The 20,956-nt window shown below is 49.5% G+C and overlaps 1 protein-coding gene and 1 long non-coding RNA gene across 2 annotated transcripts; both read left to right on the forward strand.

Annotated features, from left to right (window-relative positions):
• Positions 1-7,073: 7,073 nt before the first annotated feature.
• On the forward strand, positions 7,074-10,011 carry LOC117900399. Its single transcript, XR_004649280.1, has 3 exons — positions 7,074-7,220; positions 7,575-7,779; positions 9,766-10,011. It is a non-coding gene; the product is annotated as an uncharacterized LOC117900399 (long non-coding RNA).
• Positions 10,012-10,029: 18 nt separating this feature from the next.
• LOC117900389 lies at positions 10,030-20,699 on the forward strand. Its single transcript, XM_034810746.1, has 4 exons — positions 10,030-13,034; positions 13,109-13,196; positions 14,983-15,067; positions 17,670-20,699. The coding sequence occupies exons 1-4, from the start codon at positions 10,502-10,504 to the stop codon at positions 18,798-18,800; spliced, it is 3,837 nt and encodes a 1,278-aa protein (XP_034666637.1). The 5' UTR covers positions 10,030-10,501; the 3' UTR covers positions 18,801-20,699.
• The last annotated feature ends 257 nt before the right edge of the window (positions 20,700-20,956 follow it).

Here is a 20,956-nt window from a genome sequence, read left to right on the forward strand (position 1 = left end):
CATTGGGAGCAGAGAGAACGCAACGACTGGCAAATACCCCGCAGATCTTTGCTCGGTTTCCACTACAAAATTTGAGCGGCAGTTTCTATATTTGAAGCCGCCTGAAAGCTGGTAAGAGGTGCGCAAATGCTAGAGACAGATGCCAACGAATAATATGTGGCACTGGCACATGCGAAGTGCGAACTGCTGGCTGACCTGTGGCCTGGCTTGGCCCTAATCATTCCTGGCCAAGTTCGTTGCCGGAGTTCTTTGTTGCTCACAGAAAGAAATTTGCATTTATTTATGCCACACACACACACACACACACAGACAGACAAACGTCACGCCCGCGCAAAATAAAAGTTCAAATTTCTCGTCAAAATATTCGAAGCACGCGGCGGCCGTTCAGTTTGCCAATTTGACAATTTTATTGATGGCCTGGCCCCACACGCTACGTGCCCATTGGCCACTGCACGCACAATGGCCAACGCCGCTGAAGAAAACCACAGAGCTCAAAACTCAACACTCAAAACTCAAAACTTTCATTTTGATAATGATAATTTAATGAAGAGAACGAGCCGCAACCAGTGGAGGGACGAGACGACAGCCCAAGAGCAGCGACTTTTGGATGCTCTTTCGATGGGGGAATTTTTTCTGATTCAAGATTAAATAAAAGAGGATTTATTTATATATAATAAATGGTTTTGAAGTGCGAAATTACAAGTGAAAAATGGTTAAAAAAATGTTTAAATAAATGAAATGCAATGAAGTAAAAATTCCTTAAATTTGCGTGCCATTTCTCGCGACTTTTCTTATGTCTTAGTGTCAAAATATCCAGCGGAAATACTTTTTTTTTGTATTTGTATTATTTGTAATACTTTTAGCATTTTGTTGAACCAATTTTATGTTTATTTTTGTGAGCTCCCAACTGTTTCCAGCTGCAACAACGAATTCCAGTGGCTGTGAAATTATCTTGAAAATAAGTTCCACTCAAACGGCGTCTATTGGTGGTGGAAAACGGTTACTGGGAGGCAAATGTCACACCATTTAATCCATTTTGCTGTTGCTAAAAAAGCCTCCAAGGAGAGACATAATGAATGTTGAATGTGGCATGCCCCACGCACACCGAAAGCGTATGTCCAATTTCATTTAGAAATTCTTCCGAAAATTCTTTTATTGCTTTGGCTTGGCCTTTTATTGAATGGCTTTGTGGGTCTGTCTACCAAATTCACTTCACTTTCGATCGGCGACTGCCGCTGCCCGTCCCTCTGCCTCTGCCTCTGCCTGTCTCCCCCAGTTGTTGTTGCTTTTTGTGTTTCAATTGTTTGGGGGGGGCAAAAGGGACGCCTCGTTAGGCTGCTAAGCGTTGCCCATCAGCGCTCGTGGCATGCGGCAGTGGCAGGTGAAATATTGGCTGACAACACCTGAAACAGAACCCGAATCAGAGCTCACTGGGCTAACTGTTTGCTCAGTTTGCTGGCTGCCTGCGCCGCCAATTAACGCATTCCAAGCTGAGCTGCTGCCCCGCTGCTTGCTGGCCCAAGAAATATGCAAATACATTTCTGACTTCTGCTTATGGCCGTGCCGAAGAGTTTCTCAAAATTATATTCAATTTGTGGCAGTGCTGCGGCCGCGACTCTGCCTGTTTGGGAGGTCAATAGACCTGGCCAGGTCCAGCTAAAATTTCTGTGTCAATCATTTATTTTAGGAATGGGAATCCGAGCGGGAATGGGAATGGGAATCGAACTGAACGAGGTCGGGAGAAAGTCACTGCAGCAGCAGCAGCAGCAGCAGCACAGAAAAGAGTCTCGAAAAAACACTTGTCGCCGGTTGCTAAATTGACTGAAATTATGATTGGTGGCTGGCACAGCGAGGATTGCGGGTTGTCAGCGAATCGAGACGTGTGACGATTGGCCTGAAAGTGCAGTGCAGTGCAGCCGAAATCGGGCCTCGACTTGCATTTGGATTTGGCTTTAACTTTGGCTGCTGCAGCCGCGCATTTCCGCATCGCAACGCAGGCAGCGGCAAAAGTGGCAAGCAAAAGTGGCAGCAACGTGAAAGCGCTGCAGCTGGAGATGGAGATCTGGCAGCAAGGTCAGCCAGCTGACAAAAATCAATAAGAAATATACCTGAAGGCAGCCAACAGAAGTTGCCGAAGGGAAAGCTGCAACGGAGCTGCCCAAAGGGACATGCACGAGGCACTGATTCTAGCTTTAATTTTAGTTTAATTTAAGGGATTTTCTACGCTCTTTCAACTGAAGTTAAATGGAAACGAGGAGCTGCAACAATTACCTAAAATATAAGCATTCAAAACGGGCTTTAGGCTGCATGAAACTTGAGCTAGAACGAAGCCCAGAGAACTGCCAAGGAACATTCGGGAAATGGCAAATTTCCTCACTGGTTTTGGTACTGCCACGAGCTGTTGCAAGTGTGTGCGAAATGCAGTTAAAAATAATTTACAGAGAGGCAGAGAAGGAGGCAGAGAGGAGCGTGGGGAAAAAGCTGAAAAACAGATGAAAAGCCGCGTGACAAATGTGTGAGAAAAAACGGAATGTGTGGGAAAAGCCAAGGCTCAAAGCCAAGCCAAAGTGAGGCCTGCCATCGAAGAGCTCCACTCGCACTTTCATTAGAAAGAACTTGGAAGCGAAAGGGAATGCCCCAGTCCCTGCCCTGCCCTGCCCCAGATTTGCTGAGCTGCAGTGAAAGTATGCGGCAAAATCGAGAGTTGACTTTGATCGGAGCGCGGGCGCAGGGAGAACTCTGCGGCGAGGCACAGAAGTGAAGTCTGCCCTGAAATTGGTTCATTTAAGCGGCTGCCACGACAGATTGTTATCAGATTGTCTGACTGCCGCTGCCTAATGGCTCCACTCCACTCTCATCCCATCAGCTTTGATTGAAGTCTGTGCCAAATGTGCAGCAGTCAGGAAAGTTTCGTTCGTTCTCGAATCTGTTGCCATCAGCGCACATGGATCTGTGAGGCATTCCTCGATATACTTTCTTAATTGTTGCTGGGCATCTGCCCATGCCAAGTGTCACTTGGCGGCGAGTCTTGAGCCACGAAATTACTTAATAAAAGTGAAATTATCTCTGCCTCTGCCTCTGCCTCTTTCTCTTGTCGCTGTGGAAACAAGTTTTGTGCGCGCCGCAACTTTGATTCAAGATGAAGCTGAAGTTGCAGTTTGTTGTCGGGGAAACAGAAAACGAGAGTGAAATTTTGTGGCTAAACAGGCGAAGGTTTCAGCTCTCAATCGAACGACTTAGAACGCAAACTGGCCCAAAGCCAGCGGCCGGGCAGGCTCGGGATTTGGTCAACAACTTTCACCGGGGCATGGAAATTTATTAGCGAATTATGATTTCTGGGCACAGAGGCCTCGACCTGACCACTTGCCAAAACACACAGAGCCCCCAACCCCCTTCCCCCCCAAAAAAAAGGGCCAGCAACGTGACTGACTGAAAGAAAGTTTCCATTACGCTTTCCGCGTGGGGTAGCACGACTCGGGCTGCAAGCTGCCACCAAAGCTGGCGGGCAGTGTACAACGTTCCTCGATGTTCGAGCTGGCAGCGGAATTTGCCACCTACCCGCCTGACCCCCACCCTGAAACGGCAGCAACTGCGCAAACAATTTTCCCAATTTCACGACAGGTTCGCAGCAAAATATTTGCTTAACAATTTCTACTGCAACAAGTAAAAATAAAAACTGGCTCTCCCTCTTCCCTCTCTCTCTCTCTCCCCCACAATAATGCACATTAATTGTTGTGATGGATGTCACTCGGAACAGCGGGACAGCGGTACAGAGGGGGAGGGACTGATGACGAAACACAAACACACAAAAAAACAGAAACAGAAACCGAAATCGAAACTGAAAATGAAACCGAAACAGTGCTGGGCCTTTGTCTCGGGCCGCGCGAAGATGATGTTGCAATCGTCACCCACATAAATGGAGACATAAAGAAGCAGCTCGCACTTCGGGGGAGTGGAGAGTGGAGAGTGGAGAGTCCATGCAGAGGATGACTCAAAAGAAAGCGCGGGCAGGCGGCGAGGGCAGAGAGAGAGAAACGGAGAGAAAGTGAAATGCTTTCGCAGTCATTGATGATTCAATCGGCCACGCCCCAACCCCCAGTCCGCTCCTCGGACCATCTTCGAGCCGCATGTGAATCAGTTAACAGATTTCAACCTGCATCCCAAAACAACAGCAACAAAAAATGCGAAAGTTTTGTTATCATTCCTCAAGCCGAACCCCAAATATTTCTCATACATAAAAGCAACATAAAATCTAAGGGCGATAAGCATCTTGCTGGTTGCATAAGATCTGGGCATCTGAGACCTGAAGACGAACCGCGATTTGGGGGGATAAACGAGTTCCGATTGTCTGCCGTCGGCGGCGCTTGGGTGCGAGCGGACAAGCAGTGGCAAAGCAGTGCCAAGCAGTGCTAATGTGTGCGGCCAAAGCCACGTCCAAGCCGTGTGCCTGCAGCTATTCCCGGCACCCAAAACGCAACTCGCACGCATTCGCAGTGCAACTGTTTCGATTCGATCTCGGAATGCCAGTCGCAGTCCTGGAGGAGTGGCTAACTGTTTACCGTTTCAGTTTCAATCGATGGCCAGCAAACGGTTTCGATGCGGCATGCGCGGCACGTTTGCCGTTTGCCTGCCAGTTGTCCCAGCCAAAACCCAGAGCTGGAGGCAGAGTCCAAGTCAAAGTTGCGGCCAAGGCTGAAGCGCTAAAATCTTCGATTGATGCCGCATTAACCCCGAAATGCAACGGCAACAAACTCGCAGAATCTACCCCAAAGCGGAGCCAAAGTCTAAGGGAAGTCCGCGCTGAGCTGCGTGCCCATTACGCTCGATAAATGCCAGCGGCCTCGACGAGATGAAGAAAGCGTGCCCCACGGCGGTGAGTCCACGGCCATAAACTCACAAAGAGCCAAATGAAACGCTTTGAGGTCAGCAATTGAAGTGTGCTCAATGGCCAGAGATTCAATTAAGTTTTCTAGCTCCATGCGAGTGCGTGGGCGAGGCAGCCAGCGAGGCAGGGAGAGTGGCAGATGGCAGATGGCAGCCCCACTCCGTGCTAGATTGAAGAAGCTTCCCCAATCCACCAGCTGGAAGTTTGCAGGAAATAAACAAATTTCTGCGCACGTTTAGAGACTTTTATTTGTTGTAGATTTTCGCTGCCGATGCGGGCTGCGATATCCGTTGTGGCTGCACTTTGTGTCACAAATGCAAATGCCGAATGGCTGGCAGTGTGCGCCGCAGGCAGAGCAATCACTCACGAAAGAGGCACACAGAAAGAGAGACACACAGAGCGATGGTCAAGGAATTGACAGATGCCCAAAAGCAAAGCCAAAGCCAAAGCCAAAGCCAAAACGGTGCCTGGCAGCCTGTGTCTTGTCTCGAGACATTCGATGTCCAAACGGGAGACGCAACGTGCACGCAGACATTTGGGAGTGTCGCCCGGAGGGGAGCGACCTGCCTCGAATTCCACAGCGTAGACAGAGGCGGACAGGGAGTTGGCTGGAGGACGTGTAGGAGACAGTCGAAGCCGGCAAGCAGCCGCCAGTTTTGCATAATCAAATGGCAAATTATTTATGGGCATTATCGTGCGTGTTGCATGATCAAAATAAGTGTAAGACGAAGGCAGAACAGGCTGAAAAAAGAGTTCCCCAAAATATGTTCCCTCTGCGCCACTGCAAATTGTTCAGCCCCTGAATCATCTCCGCACCCGAATAATGTTTTATTTATTTGCACTTTTATTTCTCTCCTTTGTGCTGTGCGCTTTCACCGTCACATTTGTGGGCGTTTCATTAGAAGAAATTGCCAAGTGTGAGTGGGCTGCAGATTGCTATTGTTGCTATTTTTATCTATTTTTATCTACTTATTTTTGTTTGTCTTGTCTTCAGGTGACAGCTGACAGCCATGGCAGCGCGGAGTCAGGCATCGCAGGCAGAATGCTTTGAAGAGCTGTTTCGTTCCCATATAACTGGGGTTTTAGCAGAATTTGTATCATTTATCAGCACATTTGAACTTTCATGTTCCTCCTATGCTTATGCTTAGTAAACAAAGTGCCCAAAGCTTTATTTAAAGCTTTTTAAGCACTGGCAAGCTCTGCTTCAAGCTAAAAAACTCCATAAGCTCTCCCATGGCGCTACATTCAAATGTTGGCGCTCAGTCAAGACACAAACCGCGTGGAAAAGTCTCCAAGCGAGTCTCCACTTCAGCATTGAGCAGCACTGTAGCCAGTCCATGGCACAACAATTTATGAGGTGCAGGCAAATTATCAAGCGGAATTTTGTTTGGGTTTTCCATTATAATTTTGGATAATTACAATTAGAACTCGAGAGTAGTATGTAGTGTCCCAGTAGTCTGCTAGTTGATGCAATCTCGTTATATTACAGGTGAAAAAATATACTTATACCCACCCAAAGTGACACTCAAAAGAATGGAGTGCGTTGAGCTGTGCATACCTTATACACTTATACCTTGCGCTTCAATGCAAGCGACGCGCAGTGCTGCAGAGTCACTGAAAGCTAGATTTTCATGTGAAATTAGCCAAAAATGGCTGAAAAATCAGCTATAACTTAGGCAACGGCTAAAATAATCTGAAACGCCAGCACTGCACGCAAGTTGCTCATCACTGGATTGGAGCACTGCGCTCGCTTTGCTCTCAGCTTCGGCTCAGCTCGCTCTCGGGTGTAGCTTTTTTCACTCTCTCGGAGGAGGATGGAAGAATGGAAGGGGTGGCTGGTTGGTTACACCTCAAATGTTGCAAACGGTAAATTGCGGATACGACGGACAACGAGGTGGCGGTAAGCAACATAGCAGCAACAGCAACAAATATTTGATTTTTGTGAGCTATTTTCGGGGTAGGAATACATACATACATATATCAAAAATACAACAAAATTTACAATAATTTGAATTAAGTATTTATTGCACACACCGTGAGGACCCACCTCGTTGTGCGAACACACCCTGCCGATGGCTTGCCAGCAACATGCGCAACCTGCGCAACATTCCTCGCGTTTGTTCAGGAAAAGAGCGCGCGCAAATTTTGAATGCTCGTGTCGAGGCAGGTTCGTTGGGAGGTTCGTGAGTCCTTTTAGGCAAAGGATGCTTTGATTTTTGCGCAGTTTTCGTGCGGTTTTCGGAGCTACAGGACGCAGCAGCGGCAGCAACAGCAGCGTACACAGCAAAAAGCACCCAAAGAGGCAGCGTGAAAGAGGATAGCAGGGGAGTTGTGGGTCAGTCCATCTCCTTCCATCTCGCATCTTATGCCGCAACGAGCGTGGTGTGGGAGGGGGGGTCACGGCGGGCCTAGGACAATAGCAGAACGGAACGAGTCCCAACTGAGGATTAATTTGCTTAAATTTTGGCGCGTTTCTCGTGCGACTTTTGTCTTGGGGCGGCTCTGCCTCTGCCTCTGCCATCTCCCCTCTCCCACTCCGTGTGCCCGTTGCTTCTGTTATTGTTGCCGCATCAAAACAATTACCGTTATGCTGCGTGTCCGCGATTTGGCTTCGGCTTTGGCTTCTTTTAGTGTTTTTTTGTGTTTGTTGTTTGTCGCTGATTGTTTTCCTTTTTGTTGTTGTGTCCAGTTTTTTGCAGTGTGTCCGTGCGAGAAACAATCCAAAAACAATCGAATTTCGTGCGAGACAGAAGCTCGAGTTGAAAAAGCATAATAAGCAAAAGGCATAAAAGCCTGTGAGAAGGTGACAAAAGTAGCAAAAAGGGCAGGCTCTGCAAGGACCCTTGGATTACCTTGCGGGGCAAGCGGAAGCAGCCAGCGCGGATTCGCCGGCGGTAAGTCGAGTCACCTTTTCTTTGTATACCATAAAAAGCGATGCAATGTTTTAGTATCTAGATAATGAATGTACCTGTGTGAGGGCATACATTAGGGAGAACTTTGAACAAGAGCTTAATGCATGGAAATGTGACCTGTGACCTCATTGTTCGCAGCTCTCCAGACTGCACAGTTGTTCCTTGTTGTTTTCGGTACACTTCGACTTATGCAACGATGATATTAAGATTCATTTATGCCGTGAAATCCGTGCTCAGAGTACTTTGAACTGGAATACCAATACGAGAGAGATGGAGCGCTCCTTTCCTGTAAAGAGATGTACGATGTAGTTATACATCCATGTAGATAAGTGCAGGTACCCTTTCCTACCCTCTTCGCATCATGATGCCCCCCTATTAATCATAATCTTTATTATTGCTTAGCCTTTTTCCCCTTTATATATATTTTACTCTATCCTCGCACCCGCCGCTGTCTTTGATGTTCTGTTTTCAATAGTTGGCTGTGCGCAGAGGGCGGAGGGGCAGCAGGTTGAGCGGTTGATGGGCGGTTGGGTTCTGGGGTCTGGGCTCTGGGGTCTTGGCGCCGAGTGAGTGATAAGCAAGTTGTTATGTGGCCGTTGATGTCGACGATGACCGTGATGATGAGAGAATGGAAAAGCCTTCATGCCTGTGCCCGGCGCCTGCTTGCGGTTTTTCCCCATTTTTCCTTTGGCGAACCTTTTCCTTGGCTTGGCTTGGCTTGGGTTGGGTTGGGTTGGGGGTTTTCTGGGGTCGGTCAGGTTCCGGGGGCTGTGAAATCGAATCATTTTGTAGGCTTTATATTTAATTTGCATGGCCAGGCAGCCGCAGCCTAAAAACCAGTTCAAAGGATGACGAACTGAGGAATTTGTTTACCTCCCTGCTCGCTGCATATTTCTCTGGCCAAGGCAGTGTGAAGGGAACGGGGACGGGGACGGGGGAGGATCCGAGAAAGCCCAAACGGATTCATGTGTCACTTTCCGACATCTCAATGAATTAATGGATGGCTGGGCGGAGTCCCGAGGGGAATGTCAGGAAAGTTTCTTCGGTCGGCCACGATAGACACGTAAATGTGTAGGAAGTTTCACTACTTTTAGGTTCAGTTAGCCGTTAGAAATGTCTAAAGAGAAATCAAGCAAATTCTTAGGAATATTTTCATATTTTTTGCAAGTTTTTAATTGTTTATGGGGCTATGAAAATGGAACACGTCCCTCAATCGAAAGGCTTAAGTATTTCGCTCACTCTTTTTATTTTCCCCGTGAACTTGTTTTGGCCGGACACTCACTTTTCTAGTGGCGGGGAAAAAAGCTTCAAAAAAACCTTCACCCGAAACGGGAGCTGTGTCCTCTTTTGCATTGAAAAAAAAGAATTCCCAAGGAATTACCTTTTCTTGACTGTTTTTTCTTGCTCATTATTTCTGTTTGCTTTGCTTCCTTCGTGCATTTCAAATGTTCTATTCTCCCATTCTTCAGTTGTTTTCTTTGTGTTTCGCTCTGTTCTCTTGTTTTATACTTTACCCATTGGAGACTGCTTATTAAATTACATGTTAAGCAGTTTGTGTTGTTGCTTACAGTTAGTTTTAGTTACTGTAAAGCAGCCACTCACAAGTTCCAATGCGCTTGTGTATGCACCAACAACAAACAACAGAGACGAAGGCAAAAACGTTTCTTGCTTCTCTGCCGCTGCGCGCAGACGATCAATTGTGAATGGGCAACATAAGCCGACGGCACACGAAGCTTTTACGCTGTGCGTGCGTCGACTGCGCTGCCCGAGATCTTTTTCTATGCACAGCGCATATGACGCTGCCGGCGTCTGCTACTATGTAGTGGATTTTGTGCGGGTAAGGCTGATCCGTCTGCCTAAAAGTAGTTGACTGTTTAAGGAATTAGTTCTAAGTGCTGTTCCTTCCTTGTTTGTTTGTTGTTTCGAAGCATAAGTATTGCGTTGTTTTAAATCTCGTTTTCACTCTAGGGCGGAACTCCGGCAGTTGCTGAAGCGCAAAGGAAGCAGATCAGACTCGGTGGACGACGAAGCGACTAAGCAGCAGCAGAGACTGCAAGCAGTCATCGTCAACATTCGCCTCCCATTAAGTGCCAAGAGCAACAGAGAAAGGGGAGGGCAGGGCTTCACGAAGGAGGCGAAGGAGGAGAACAAGATATTTGTAAGCCAAAAAAAGACAACGAGGCTGGCGCTAGCCCCAGGGCAGCAGCAAAAGTAGAAGCAGTGGGACGCACCCAGTAACTGTTCAAGCGACAGCGACGCGGCGCTGCAGCGGCGACAGAGCAATTGAGCGAAATCAGCAACAGCTGCAGCGACGCTTGCGGGAGGGGCACGCGCACGCTCACTGATGGCGGAGAAGATGCTCAAGATGATGATGATGATGATGATGCCAGTCAGCCTCAAGAGCCACAACACAATGCCAAGTGCCAACAACAACAGCAACAGCAGCAGCAAGCACAGCGAAAGGGAAAATTAAGTGCCAAAGGCAAGAAGAGCCAACAGATTTTCACCAGCAAAGCAAACTCGAAACCAAATTTACATAACAAAACAAGACAGGAAGAAGAAGCAGCAGCGGCAGCAGCAGCAGCAGCAGCAGCGAAGAGTGCAAAAGAAGCAGTGGGAGAAGCAGTACGAAAAGCAGTTGGATAAGCAGTGCAAGCAGAAGCCAAAAGCAGCAGCAGAAGAGTTCGCGGTAAGCGCAGCAGCAATGTCAACTGCACTGGGCAGCGGCAGCAGAGGGCGTGGCAGTCAGGGCAGCACCCTGTGGGTGTTGCTTCTGCTGGCCACAACCGTCCTCAGTAGCAGAGCAGCGCCCACAGCGGTGGAAGTGGCTGCGGCAGTGCAGAGCAGCAGCACCAGCACCACATTTGGCAGCACCACCACCGAGCTGGAGAGCAACGTGCCAAAAGGAAACACCAAGCCACCACCAACCACCAGTGGCACCACCAAGACACCACTTGTGGGCAATGCAACAACCGATAGAGAACCACCAACGAAAGCCGAGAGCGATGACCACCTCATGCAGCCACCACAGGCGGTGGTGCAGCTGCTGGACTTGGAGCACACAGAGGCCCCGCCCATGAACAGTGGACACGATGGCCTCAAGCTGACGCGAAAGAAGCAGCTGCAGCAGCAGCATTTCCCCACACCACCAGCAGCGGCAGCAGCAGCAGCAGCAACCACTTCACCCACCGTGGAAACAAGCAGCACCACCAGAACCACCATAACAACAACAACGGCCACAACTGCAATTGAATCGGAAATGGAGAGGATTCCAATACCCACCAGCAGCAGTCCGGGCACAACCAAGCCCCTGCTGCCCGTGCACAATGGATACTTGGGTCCGATATTCATGGGCGAGAAAACATTTGCTGTGGTGCACCCGCTGAAGAAGCCGCAGCCGCCGAACCACCTGCACGTGGCATCGATCGAGTCGCAGCTGCGCAACGGACGCCTCGTGGAGATCCTGGCCCCCACGTCGCTGCTCGAGCAGCAGACAGAGAGCACCACAGCCACAGCCACAGCCACACCCGATTCAGCCTCGATGCTGCCATCGATTTCGGTGCTTTCCAGCACGGTTTTCCAGGTGCCAGAGCCGCTGACGAGCACCACGCGCCTGCCCCTGAGCAGTGGCCCCGAGCCAGTGTCGGGCCCAGCGCCACCGCGCACCGAATCCAAGATCTCGGACATACAGATCGAGGTGTATGACTCCACGGTGGACTCGATTGTGGCATCCACGAACTTCCGCGACAACGAGGGCTACTATCCGCCGCCAGTGGAGTCGGGCACCACCCGGCCACCGCGACCGCCAGTGGGTCCGCCCCAGGAGCGCTTCACGCAGTACGTAATCGATCGGGCCGATGTCTCCACGCAGCCCGCCTCGAGTGGCTCGCTGCTGGGCAAGCCCGAGCCGGCGGCCATTGAGATCCACATCAATGTGTCCGAGGCCTTTGGCAGCGAGAGCGAGGACCTGGAGTTCTCGTACCGCCAGCCGCAGCTGAAGCCGAGCAAGCCCAGCGATGAGATTCTCGTCGTGGAGATCATCGACAACGGCAACGGAAACGGCAACGGGGACAACAGCAGCACGGAGAGCTCATCGAGTGGCGAGCACATCAATCCGATATTCACCTTCCGCTCGGACGCGGTGGCCAATCCTCCGCCCGCGGTGCGACCGCCCCAGCTCCAGGATGCCGATGAGCTCTTCATGGCGGATCTGAAGGAGGGCGAAGGTGTGCCACGGCCACCGCCACCGCCACCACCGCCGCCACCGCGAAAGCCCAGCATCGATCGCGACTCGGACACGATCTTTTACATTTCCAACACGGAGGTGAAGGTGGGCGAGTCCCTGCCCACGGGCACCCCTGCCAGCGATCAGCAGCAGCGCAAGTTCCAGCTGGAGAATCAGTTCTTCCCGGCCAGCTACGTGATGGATCAGCAGCAGCAGCAGCAGCAGCAGCAGCGATCCTCCCTGGCAACACCTCGCTACGAGGAGGACATCATTCTCTCGCCTGTGCACAACACCGCCGATGCCTTGAAGATCTTCCGCAGCACGGGTCCGAGTAGCGGCGATGGAGCACCGCCGCTGGACGTCACCTATGTGGGCGAGTCGGTGATCGAGGTGGAGCAGCAGCCGCAGAGTGCCGGCAGCACACAGGCACCGCTCAGCCACTCGCCCCAGTCGGACATCGTCATTCAGCCGGCCGTGCTGCCCGATCTGGCGATTGGGGTGCCCGTGATCGGGGAGCTGCCGCCGCAGATCGAGCTGAAGGAGATCGACTACATGCCCGGGGAGCTGGGCGGCATGGGCATCTACGAGAACGACATTCAGAGCAACAGCATCGGCATTGGCGTCGACAGTGATCCGGATGTGATCGAGAGCTCCATCCAGTATGGCGGCGACCTCATCGATGATGGCGCAGGCGGCGGCTTCGATGGCGTTGAGGGCTCCTATCCCTTCGACAGCCCAGCGCATCGTCAGCTGCAGGATGGCCAGGATCATCTGCCCCGCCACTCGCCTGCCAGTCATCTGCACCGCGAACAGCTGCCCATGGCGGAGCTGTTGAATGCCACTCTGCTGCAGCACAATGAGAACGGCTCGGTTGGCGGCGGCGGCGGCGGCGGCGGCGGCGAGTCTGGCAGCGTCTCGGCCATGGCACCGCTCCTCTCCAGCGGTGTGGGCAACCCCCAGGCACTCGGCAACGCCACAGCCCTGTCCGATGACACGCTCGATGACTTTGAGAGTGAGTAGCCAGCCAACCACTTGCGGTTGGATGAATGGATGTGCTTTACTTTGTCTTTCCTTTCCTTTTTGCAGGCTATCTCAATCTGTTTGCCGTCTCCATGGGTCTCATCATTGTCGTTCTACCCTCGGGCCTGCTCATCTCCATGTACTGTGCCATTCGGTGAGTATTTCGGGGACCATCAGTTGGGGATTATCGAAAACTCAACTCAAATGTTTTCGTGTTTATTTTCGTACAAATTTAATTTGTTTCTTCATTTTTGGTACCACTTGGCAGAATGTAGAGCGTAGATCTAGCTATGATTCCTGTGTCTGACTGTACTTGGCTCAGCTGCTCCTCGGCTAATTGGTTACACTTCGCGTGGCGCCTAATCAGCTTAGACAGCAATGTCCTCCACAAATCAAAAATAATTGCAAGGAATTGCCAGCAAAGTGCCAGCAGAGAGCAGCTTAGACGGCTGTGGATGTGGATGTGGGTCCTAGCCTTGGGGAAATTCCTTACGCCCAACATCCATCTTCTGTTGGTGTTCGCTTGAAAGGATTCCGACAGAGTTTTTGCTCAAATTTGTTGCCTACTTGTGAGGGGCCCGGAGAATGCACTCGATTTAAAGCAATTTGCCGCCACCTGACCCACAGAGCTAACCCCAGAGCTACGGTAACCACACGGGGACACACACACACACACACACACACACACAGCTCACCCGTATGCTGCAGCAGAGGCGTGGCAAATCGCATTTATCAGCTTCATCCGTGGCATTTTATTTCTCGCATTGCCAGCGACAGACAGACAGACAGCAGCAGCAACAAAACATTGACAAATCTGTGACGGCAGCGGAGGACACTAGGGAAGGAGCCAGGCACGCACATCCTTTATCACCCAACCCCCAGCAGCAGCAGCAGCAGGAGCATAAATCCCGAGCACACCAACTAAATGCGAATTGGTTTGAAGGAAGCCACTTCGAAGGATGTGGAATATATTTATGTGTGAATGCGTGGCGGAAGGAATGGCAGCGACCTGGGGTGTGCTTGGGTTTAGAGCCCCGGAACCCCCGAAAATGAAGCAGCAACAAATCAACGCCGCGGAAGTCGCCACAACACACACACACACACACACACACACACACACACACACACACACACACACACACACACACACACACACACTTGGAGCAGACACATCCGCAGCCACAGACACGGACAGAAGCCAGAAGCTAACAAGCTGAGGGAGAGAGAGAGGTGCCATAGTCCCAGCTTCTGCTGCCAGCTGCCATCCCCCTGAAGCCGCAGAACAAAACGCATAAAACGCCAAATGTTGGCCGCAAACGTTTGCCAGTTTGTTATCCTCCACGCGACGCCACGCCCCAGCCACCCGGCAATCGTCAATGACCCCAGCACAACGCCCCTGAAAAGAGAAGAAAAAGCGGCAACCAAAGTCTAAATAAAAAGGAAATACACAATTTATTTCCCTTATTTCTTCTCTTGTTGAGCAGGACACCAGCCTCCCCGTGTGTGAGGTAGGAAATTGCACAATAAACTCTCGAGACGAGTCGAGACGAGACGAGACGAGAAATTAGTTGTGCGTGTGGCAAGTTGAAGTTCGTTGAGTGGCAATAGCATTACGCGGGCAACCAGGACAACCACAATGGGCGACCCCGGAATGAGAGTCTCTCGGAAAATTGTATTATTTTCATTTTAATGCAAAATTTAATATGAATTATGTGTGGCAGCACTCGGCCACGATCCGAGAGAGCTGTGCAAGTATTTGATAAGCATTTTGTGCGAATTGTTATTACTTTTTGGCTTCCCAAGCGGTTGCAACATGTGTACGCCGCCTCAAAGTAGGCAACAGAATGTCAATCCGTGTCGCGGCATCATTAGAAATGCATTGGATTTCCCACTCACTCCCCACCCACACTGACTGTCTCTCGCTCTCTCTTCTCTTGCAGTTATATGCTGAACAAAAACGCGCGAAAGGGACTCTGCGGCGCCCACAGCGATGACAGCGAGCAGGGCACGGACTCCAAGAATGAGGTAAGTCCTGGTTCATCGAGTGGCGAGCTGAAAATTGAAATCTTAACGCCAAGTGCCATCGGCGAGTGCCTCAAAACTTAGTCTCGAGTACCCCAGCCACAGCCACAGTCACAGTCCCCGTTCCCTGCCCCCCCACCCCACCCGCTTGCACTTTTCCAGGGCTCTTAGCAAAATTAAACAAGAGCAGGAAATTTCCACTGGTAATTTCAATGCTGCCCCGCGATTGAAACTTCAATTTAAAGATGGAAACTTCCCAAAGCTGAAGCTGAGTCCAAAAATGAAATACAATTGCTTCGCTCAATGCCTGTGTGTGTGTGGAGGAGCTTTGTTGTGTGTATTCTGTGTGTGGGAGGAGAAAGGGTGGAGAAAGCGAGGCCAGAGCGTGCATTTCACTTTGTGTACATCGAATTTCTCTGCGGTTACAATAAATAATTTGCATATAATTATCGCCGCAAATTTCTAATCGTTCTTTTGGAATATCTGTGCTGAAAGCTTCAATTAGCTTGAACACGTTTATCTATGTACTTATGTACAATGTATACATACCGCTATGTACATATGTACATACATACTGAGAGCCTTTGGCCTTTGCTCTGCCTTGCAGTCAACGCTTTCGGCCACTTCTTCAGCATCGTCTGGGAGCGCGTCCGCGTTCGCATCCGTATCCAACACCGCCACCACATCCTCCTGCTCGTTTCCACGGCCCACGAACAGCGAAAAGTCCAACAGCTTGGGCCAGCCACTGGGCGCTGGTCTGGAGCATCTAGAATTTCAGTTCGAGATGCCAGACATGTGGGGCTCGACGGGCAGCGATGAAGCTGGTGCCGACGATGATGACTGGAGTGATGTCATCGTGGCACCCTGTGGCTCCGTCACCAAAATGACGCTCAAAGATAATCATCTCATTGTTGTCACCGAAGAGCGACACGTAAGTCAAGTCCCTTCGTTAGCAGCTGATCGATCAGCTGTCACACGTGCACACACACACACACACACACACACTGACTGCTATGTGTTGTATGTGTATGTGTTGTCCCTCTCTGTTGCACACAGTCCATCGTTGTGCGTTGTTTCATACATGTATGTTCGTCGTCTCTGTTGTCGTCTCTGTTGCGCCTGCTGTCTGTGTGCCTCTCCTCTCTCTCTCTGGGATTGACAGGAAGCACAAAGTTGTGGCTGAGAGTTGTTGCTCATTTTTGGGTATATTGGACTGGACTGGACTGGAGTGGAGTAAAATAAATTAAAAAAAAAAAAGAAAAAAAAAAATCGATAATTGCCATTGAACATCTATAAGTTGCTGATTAAATGATCAAAGTAGACATAGATCACTGGCATGTGCATACATACATACCTAAGGCCTTTTTAGATAAATTAAAAAAAAAAAAAAAAAAAAAAAAAAATTCCTTTGCGAAATATTTAGAATCCCTCACGAAGCTCCCAGCTCCGACTGATAGTGCCATTGGCTAGCAACGCTCTCTTGCTGCATATTCCTCTCTCTCCCTCTTCCTCTCTCTCTCTCTCTCTCTCTTTCTGTTTGTTGTTTGCTTCCGTGTGTCTCTGTCTCTGTCTGCACTCTGTTATTGTCGTTTCCCTCATTCTCTCCTGTCTACGTGTTGTTGTCTCCTTTCCCACATGCACTCCACACTGGTTGTCTCTCTTGCTCTACCGCGTTCGTTCTTCATTGTTGTTGTTGTTGTTGTTGTGCGTGTTGCCATCCTGCCTGCTCTTCCTCAAGCTTTCTTCATCGCCACATTGCGGTTCATGTGTCCTTCTGTGTAACTACTCAAACATTTGTGTGCCACCACCTCTCTCTCTCTCTCCTCTCTCTCTCTCTCTCTCTCTCTCTCTGCCTCTCTGTTCTTCCTTCAAATGTTGTAAATTTTGCTGTTCCCCTATCCGGACTACTCCTGTTTGTCTCCTCCTGTCTGTCTCCTCCCTCTCCTCACCCTCATGAGTCTCGACCTTCAGCTATCTTGCATTGATCAGTGTTTCGCCCTACCCCCCACACCATTTCGCATTCCCTGCCTACCCCTCATGAATGTCTCTCTCTGTCTTCCAATCTGATCCCATTTTCATCTAAGCTGTTTCGTCCTGGCGTTGTCCTGCGGGTCCTCACATGTGCTGTATGCTGCTGGACGGCTTTGATTCCGAGCCAACAGCAAACAGTGTCGTCCATTTGTCACCGGCGGCTCCTGCCCAGCAGCCCAAAAGTATTCATTCATCTGTCTGTGAGTGTGCGTGTATCCCTGTGTGTGTGTGTGTGTGTGTATCCTCCTTGTGTGTGTGGGTGGTGGTGGGTGAGGCTTAGTCTGTGAGCATGCCACAAGCATATGCAAATGCAAATTTTCGACACTTTCCGCATGGCAGCCAACCGATTTGTCTGCTCTGTCACCTTCCACTCTCTCTCTCTCTTCCTTCCTCCTCCTCCTCCTCCACCTCCACCTCCACCTCCACGCCTCTGTCTGTCTCTTCCTTGGTGTTGTTGTAGCCTGACTGCATGCTGTTGATGCAATTGCCATTCTTTTTTTGTCTACCCATCTCCCACCTCCACCTCCACCATCAACCATTTCACCAGCCATTCAATCCTCACTCTCATTCGCAGGACATCTCCAGGAACGCGCGAGAGACCAAGATGCACACGGACAAGGATGGAGTGTTTGTGGTGGAAGTGGCACGTGGCATTGACTCCAAGCAGACGGCAGACATGCCCGGATCAGCGCTCGAGACCACCGAGCTGCCCTTCGACACGAAGCTGCAGCAGGCCAATGGACTGCACATCCTGGACGCACAGAGCCTGCCGCCCAGCCACGAGCAGGTGCAGATCCATGCTCCACCCAGCGACTTCAGCAATCCCATCTTGCCGCCGGTCAATCCCACTTCGGGCGTGCTCCATCTCATCGAGGAGGCGGAGGAGCAGCTGCTGGAGGAGGCTGCCAGGCCACAGCAGGAGGATCTCGCCCTGGTCGATCTCGCACAAACCGGACTCTCCCAGTCGGATCTCAGCTCCACCTCGTCGACCGACTCCAACAAGCGCTACTCCTACGGCAACCAGGAGCTGTATGTCATCGAGCAGTCCGGCTATGCCACCAGCTCCCCCACAGCACAGCCGATTCTGCCAACCATCAAGCCGAAGGAGCAGCTCGAGGAGGAGAAAACGGGGGAGCAGACAGCAAAGGCTGAGGAACAGGCGCCAGATTCAGAGCAGCAGACAGACACCAAGCCTGAACCAGAGCCAGAACCAGAGCCGCAGCTCGAGCTGAAGGCAGAAGCCAAGCCGGAGGAGGAACAGCAAGCCGAACCGGAACCGGAACCAGAACCGCAGCCAGAAAGTGTCACCGAAATGGAACCCGACAACACCTACGACAGTCTGATGAGTCTGCCTGCACCACCATCCACCGAGGAGATCAAGGAGCTGAATGACTTCTCGCTGCTGGAGTCGAATCAGTTGGACTCGCTGCCCCCACCGCCACCGCCACCGCTAGCCGAGGCAGAGCCGGAGAAGAAGGAGCCAGGGAAGGCCATCATCAGCCCCGGACATGGTAATGGGAACGGAATGAGCAAGGTGTCCCCTGGAGTTGCCGAGGAGCCGCCGGCCACACTAACGCCGCCCGCCTCGCCGCCCGCATCGCCACCACAGACGCCACAGTCCCCGACCACCATCTATGGCTCCAGCAATGGCCTGCCCAATGGCCACCATGCCCTGGCCGCGGTGGTCGATGTGAATGGCAGTTAAGAAAGGCCAGGTAAGAGCAAATCATGATCCAGAGATGGAGAGCAGAAGCCCAGGCAGATCCCAGAGAGGAGCGAAAGTTCTTCCTTCCTTTTTTTTTTTTGCATCCGCGAATAGTTCCCCTCTAGGGTGTAAGGAAAAAACAAAGCCCCAAATGGGATTCAAATTAAACAAAAAAAAACACTAAAAACAAACGAGAAAAAGTTCCACTTGAAAGTTTTTTCGTTGATTTTTCAAATATTACGAGATAACAATTACAAACGATTCGTATAAATAAATCATAGTTAATTGATTGTCTATTTGCGGCTGGTCGCTCCCCCAGCAAAAACCAAAACCAAAACCGAAAACAAAACAAAATCCACCTTCAAGCCCAACTCTTCTCAACCCTTTTATGGGGGGGAGAGGCGTACGGCTAAAGCGTATTTAAATGTCTAACTAAAAGGAAAACCAAAACCGAAAACAAATAGAAAATAAAAAATGCAAACAGAAACATACAGCAAATACGATCTACGAAATAAGCAAAGCGATGAAAAAAGATGATAAAAAATGGTAATTGAAAACTGGCAGATACAAATGGAAGCCCGTTGAGGCATAAAGGCAAAAACAAACAGCAAGAAAAAAGCCCAAAAACCACACGAAGCGATGCAGAATAATTACATATTACTCGCATGTAATAAAGCACAATTAATTAGTTTTAATCATTTACAAACACACATTTACACACAACGATTGGAACACAATCGTAGCGAAAATTAGGACATAATTATTTACACATTTGTTGCCACACTTTAAAGCGAGTTGCTCTGTGTCCGCAGGAGATCATTTCGATTTGTTTGCAGTTTGCTGACAAATTGAATAGGTGGTAGGCGTAGGCGGAGGGCGGTGGCTCTTACAATGAATTGGTTTCAAAGATCTCCGACAAACATTGGAGTAAAATGAGGCAGAAGGAGCGTTTTCCATGCTCCTCGTTGGGGGAACAGAAGGAACATTTTCAATGTAAATTCAAAGAAAAATTCAGAGCCCTCAAATTTCCCTGAAATATGAACCAAAGGATGGACATATTTTGTGGCTATAGTGGTAAAAGTTCACTGGTAGTTTAGCGCATTCGCTTTTATCCTTATGAGACACAGAGCACTTGCAGATCGTTTATCCCCAGCCCAAAGCCCAAACCCAAAGCCAACCCGTAAACACCCACTTGATGGAATCAAATGTGCCGAACTTTTGTGGCCAAATGAGCAAACGACAGACACAATTTACAAAGAGAAGAAAAACGAACCATTTATACAATTGCGGCTGGAGAATAGATCACTTCCAGTACTCACTTGTGGATGTACTTACGATGCAACCTTTCAACACACAAAGAAAAGCCAAAGTTAGCTCTAGTTATAGTCGATATATTGTGTCCTTGTGTGGGATGCAACAATTCAATGTTTCCCAACCATACCGACATATGTAGATGTAAGCAATTAACTGGCAAATTATCGTAGCCACAGTGGAGAAACTTTTCAATCTAGCATTTGCCCAACATAAATAATAAACACATAACAAACAGCAAGCAACTATGCACATTGGTATATACACTTACGCATATACTACGGCTAACAGATATTATAGATCGAAGCTCGAAAGAACTCTCTCAGAAGTAGAACTAGAAATATTAGAAGAGTGGGGGGAATGGTCGTGCACTGCAAGTGGCGCGGCGCGTATGTATTTTGTAAGTAGTAAGAATTATACATTACGAGTCTACACGCATGCATGCATACATATGTAATGTAATGTAATGTAAAGTATGTGAGCAGATGCCAGACTTCCCGCTGGAACATAGTCCCTGACTAACGTTTAACCAATTCTGTTGTTTAAGTTTGTTCCAATTGTTTTATTGACAATTACCCAAACAAAAAAGGAAACATTAAAGTGTAATAAAAAGAGAATGGATAAGTACATGCAGGTATGTGCATCTACATGCATGTAAAAGAGCTGAGAGAGAAGGCCAATGAGTAAAAGAAAATATTATGAATATTATAAATGAATAAGAAAGTCAAATAGAAACGTTAGGACAAGGCAGCATTTTTTTTTGGTCGAAAGAAACAACAAACAAAAAAAAGAATAAGTAAATGTGATTGTTATTTAACCTTAAGTTATTATTAAAAACAAAAGGA

The sequence above is a fragment of the Drosophila subobscura genome, chromosome A (genome assembly GCF_008121235.1).
Source record: "Drosophila subobscura isolate 14011-0131.10 chromosome A, UCBerk_Dsub_1.0, whole genome shotgun sequence".
Taxonomy (NCBI): Eukaryota; Metazoa; Arthropoda; class Insecta; order Diptera; family Drosophilidae; genus Drosophila; species Drosophila subobscura.

Coding starts and splice junctions, on each gene's coding strand:
- LOC117900389 (XM_034810746.1), top strand. CDS start 10,502: ATGTCAACTGCACTGGGCAGCGGCAGCAGAGGGCGTGGCAGTCAGGGC. Junction 13,035..13,108: donor CACGCTCGATGACTTTGAGA/GTGAGTAGCCAG, acceptor TCCTTTTTGCAG/GCTATCTCAATCTGTTTGCC. Junction 13,197..14,982: donor TCCATGTACTGTGCCATTCG/GTGAGTATTTCG, acceptor CTTCTCTTGCAG/TTATATGCTGAACAAAAACG.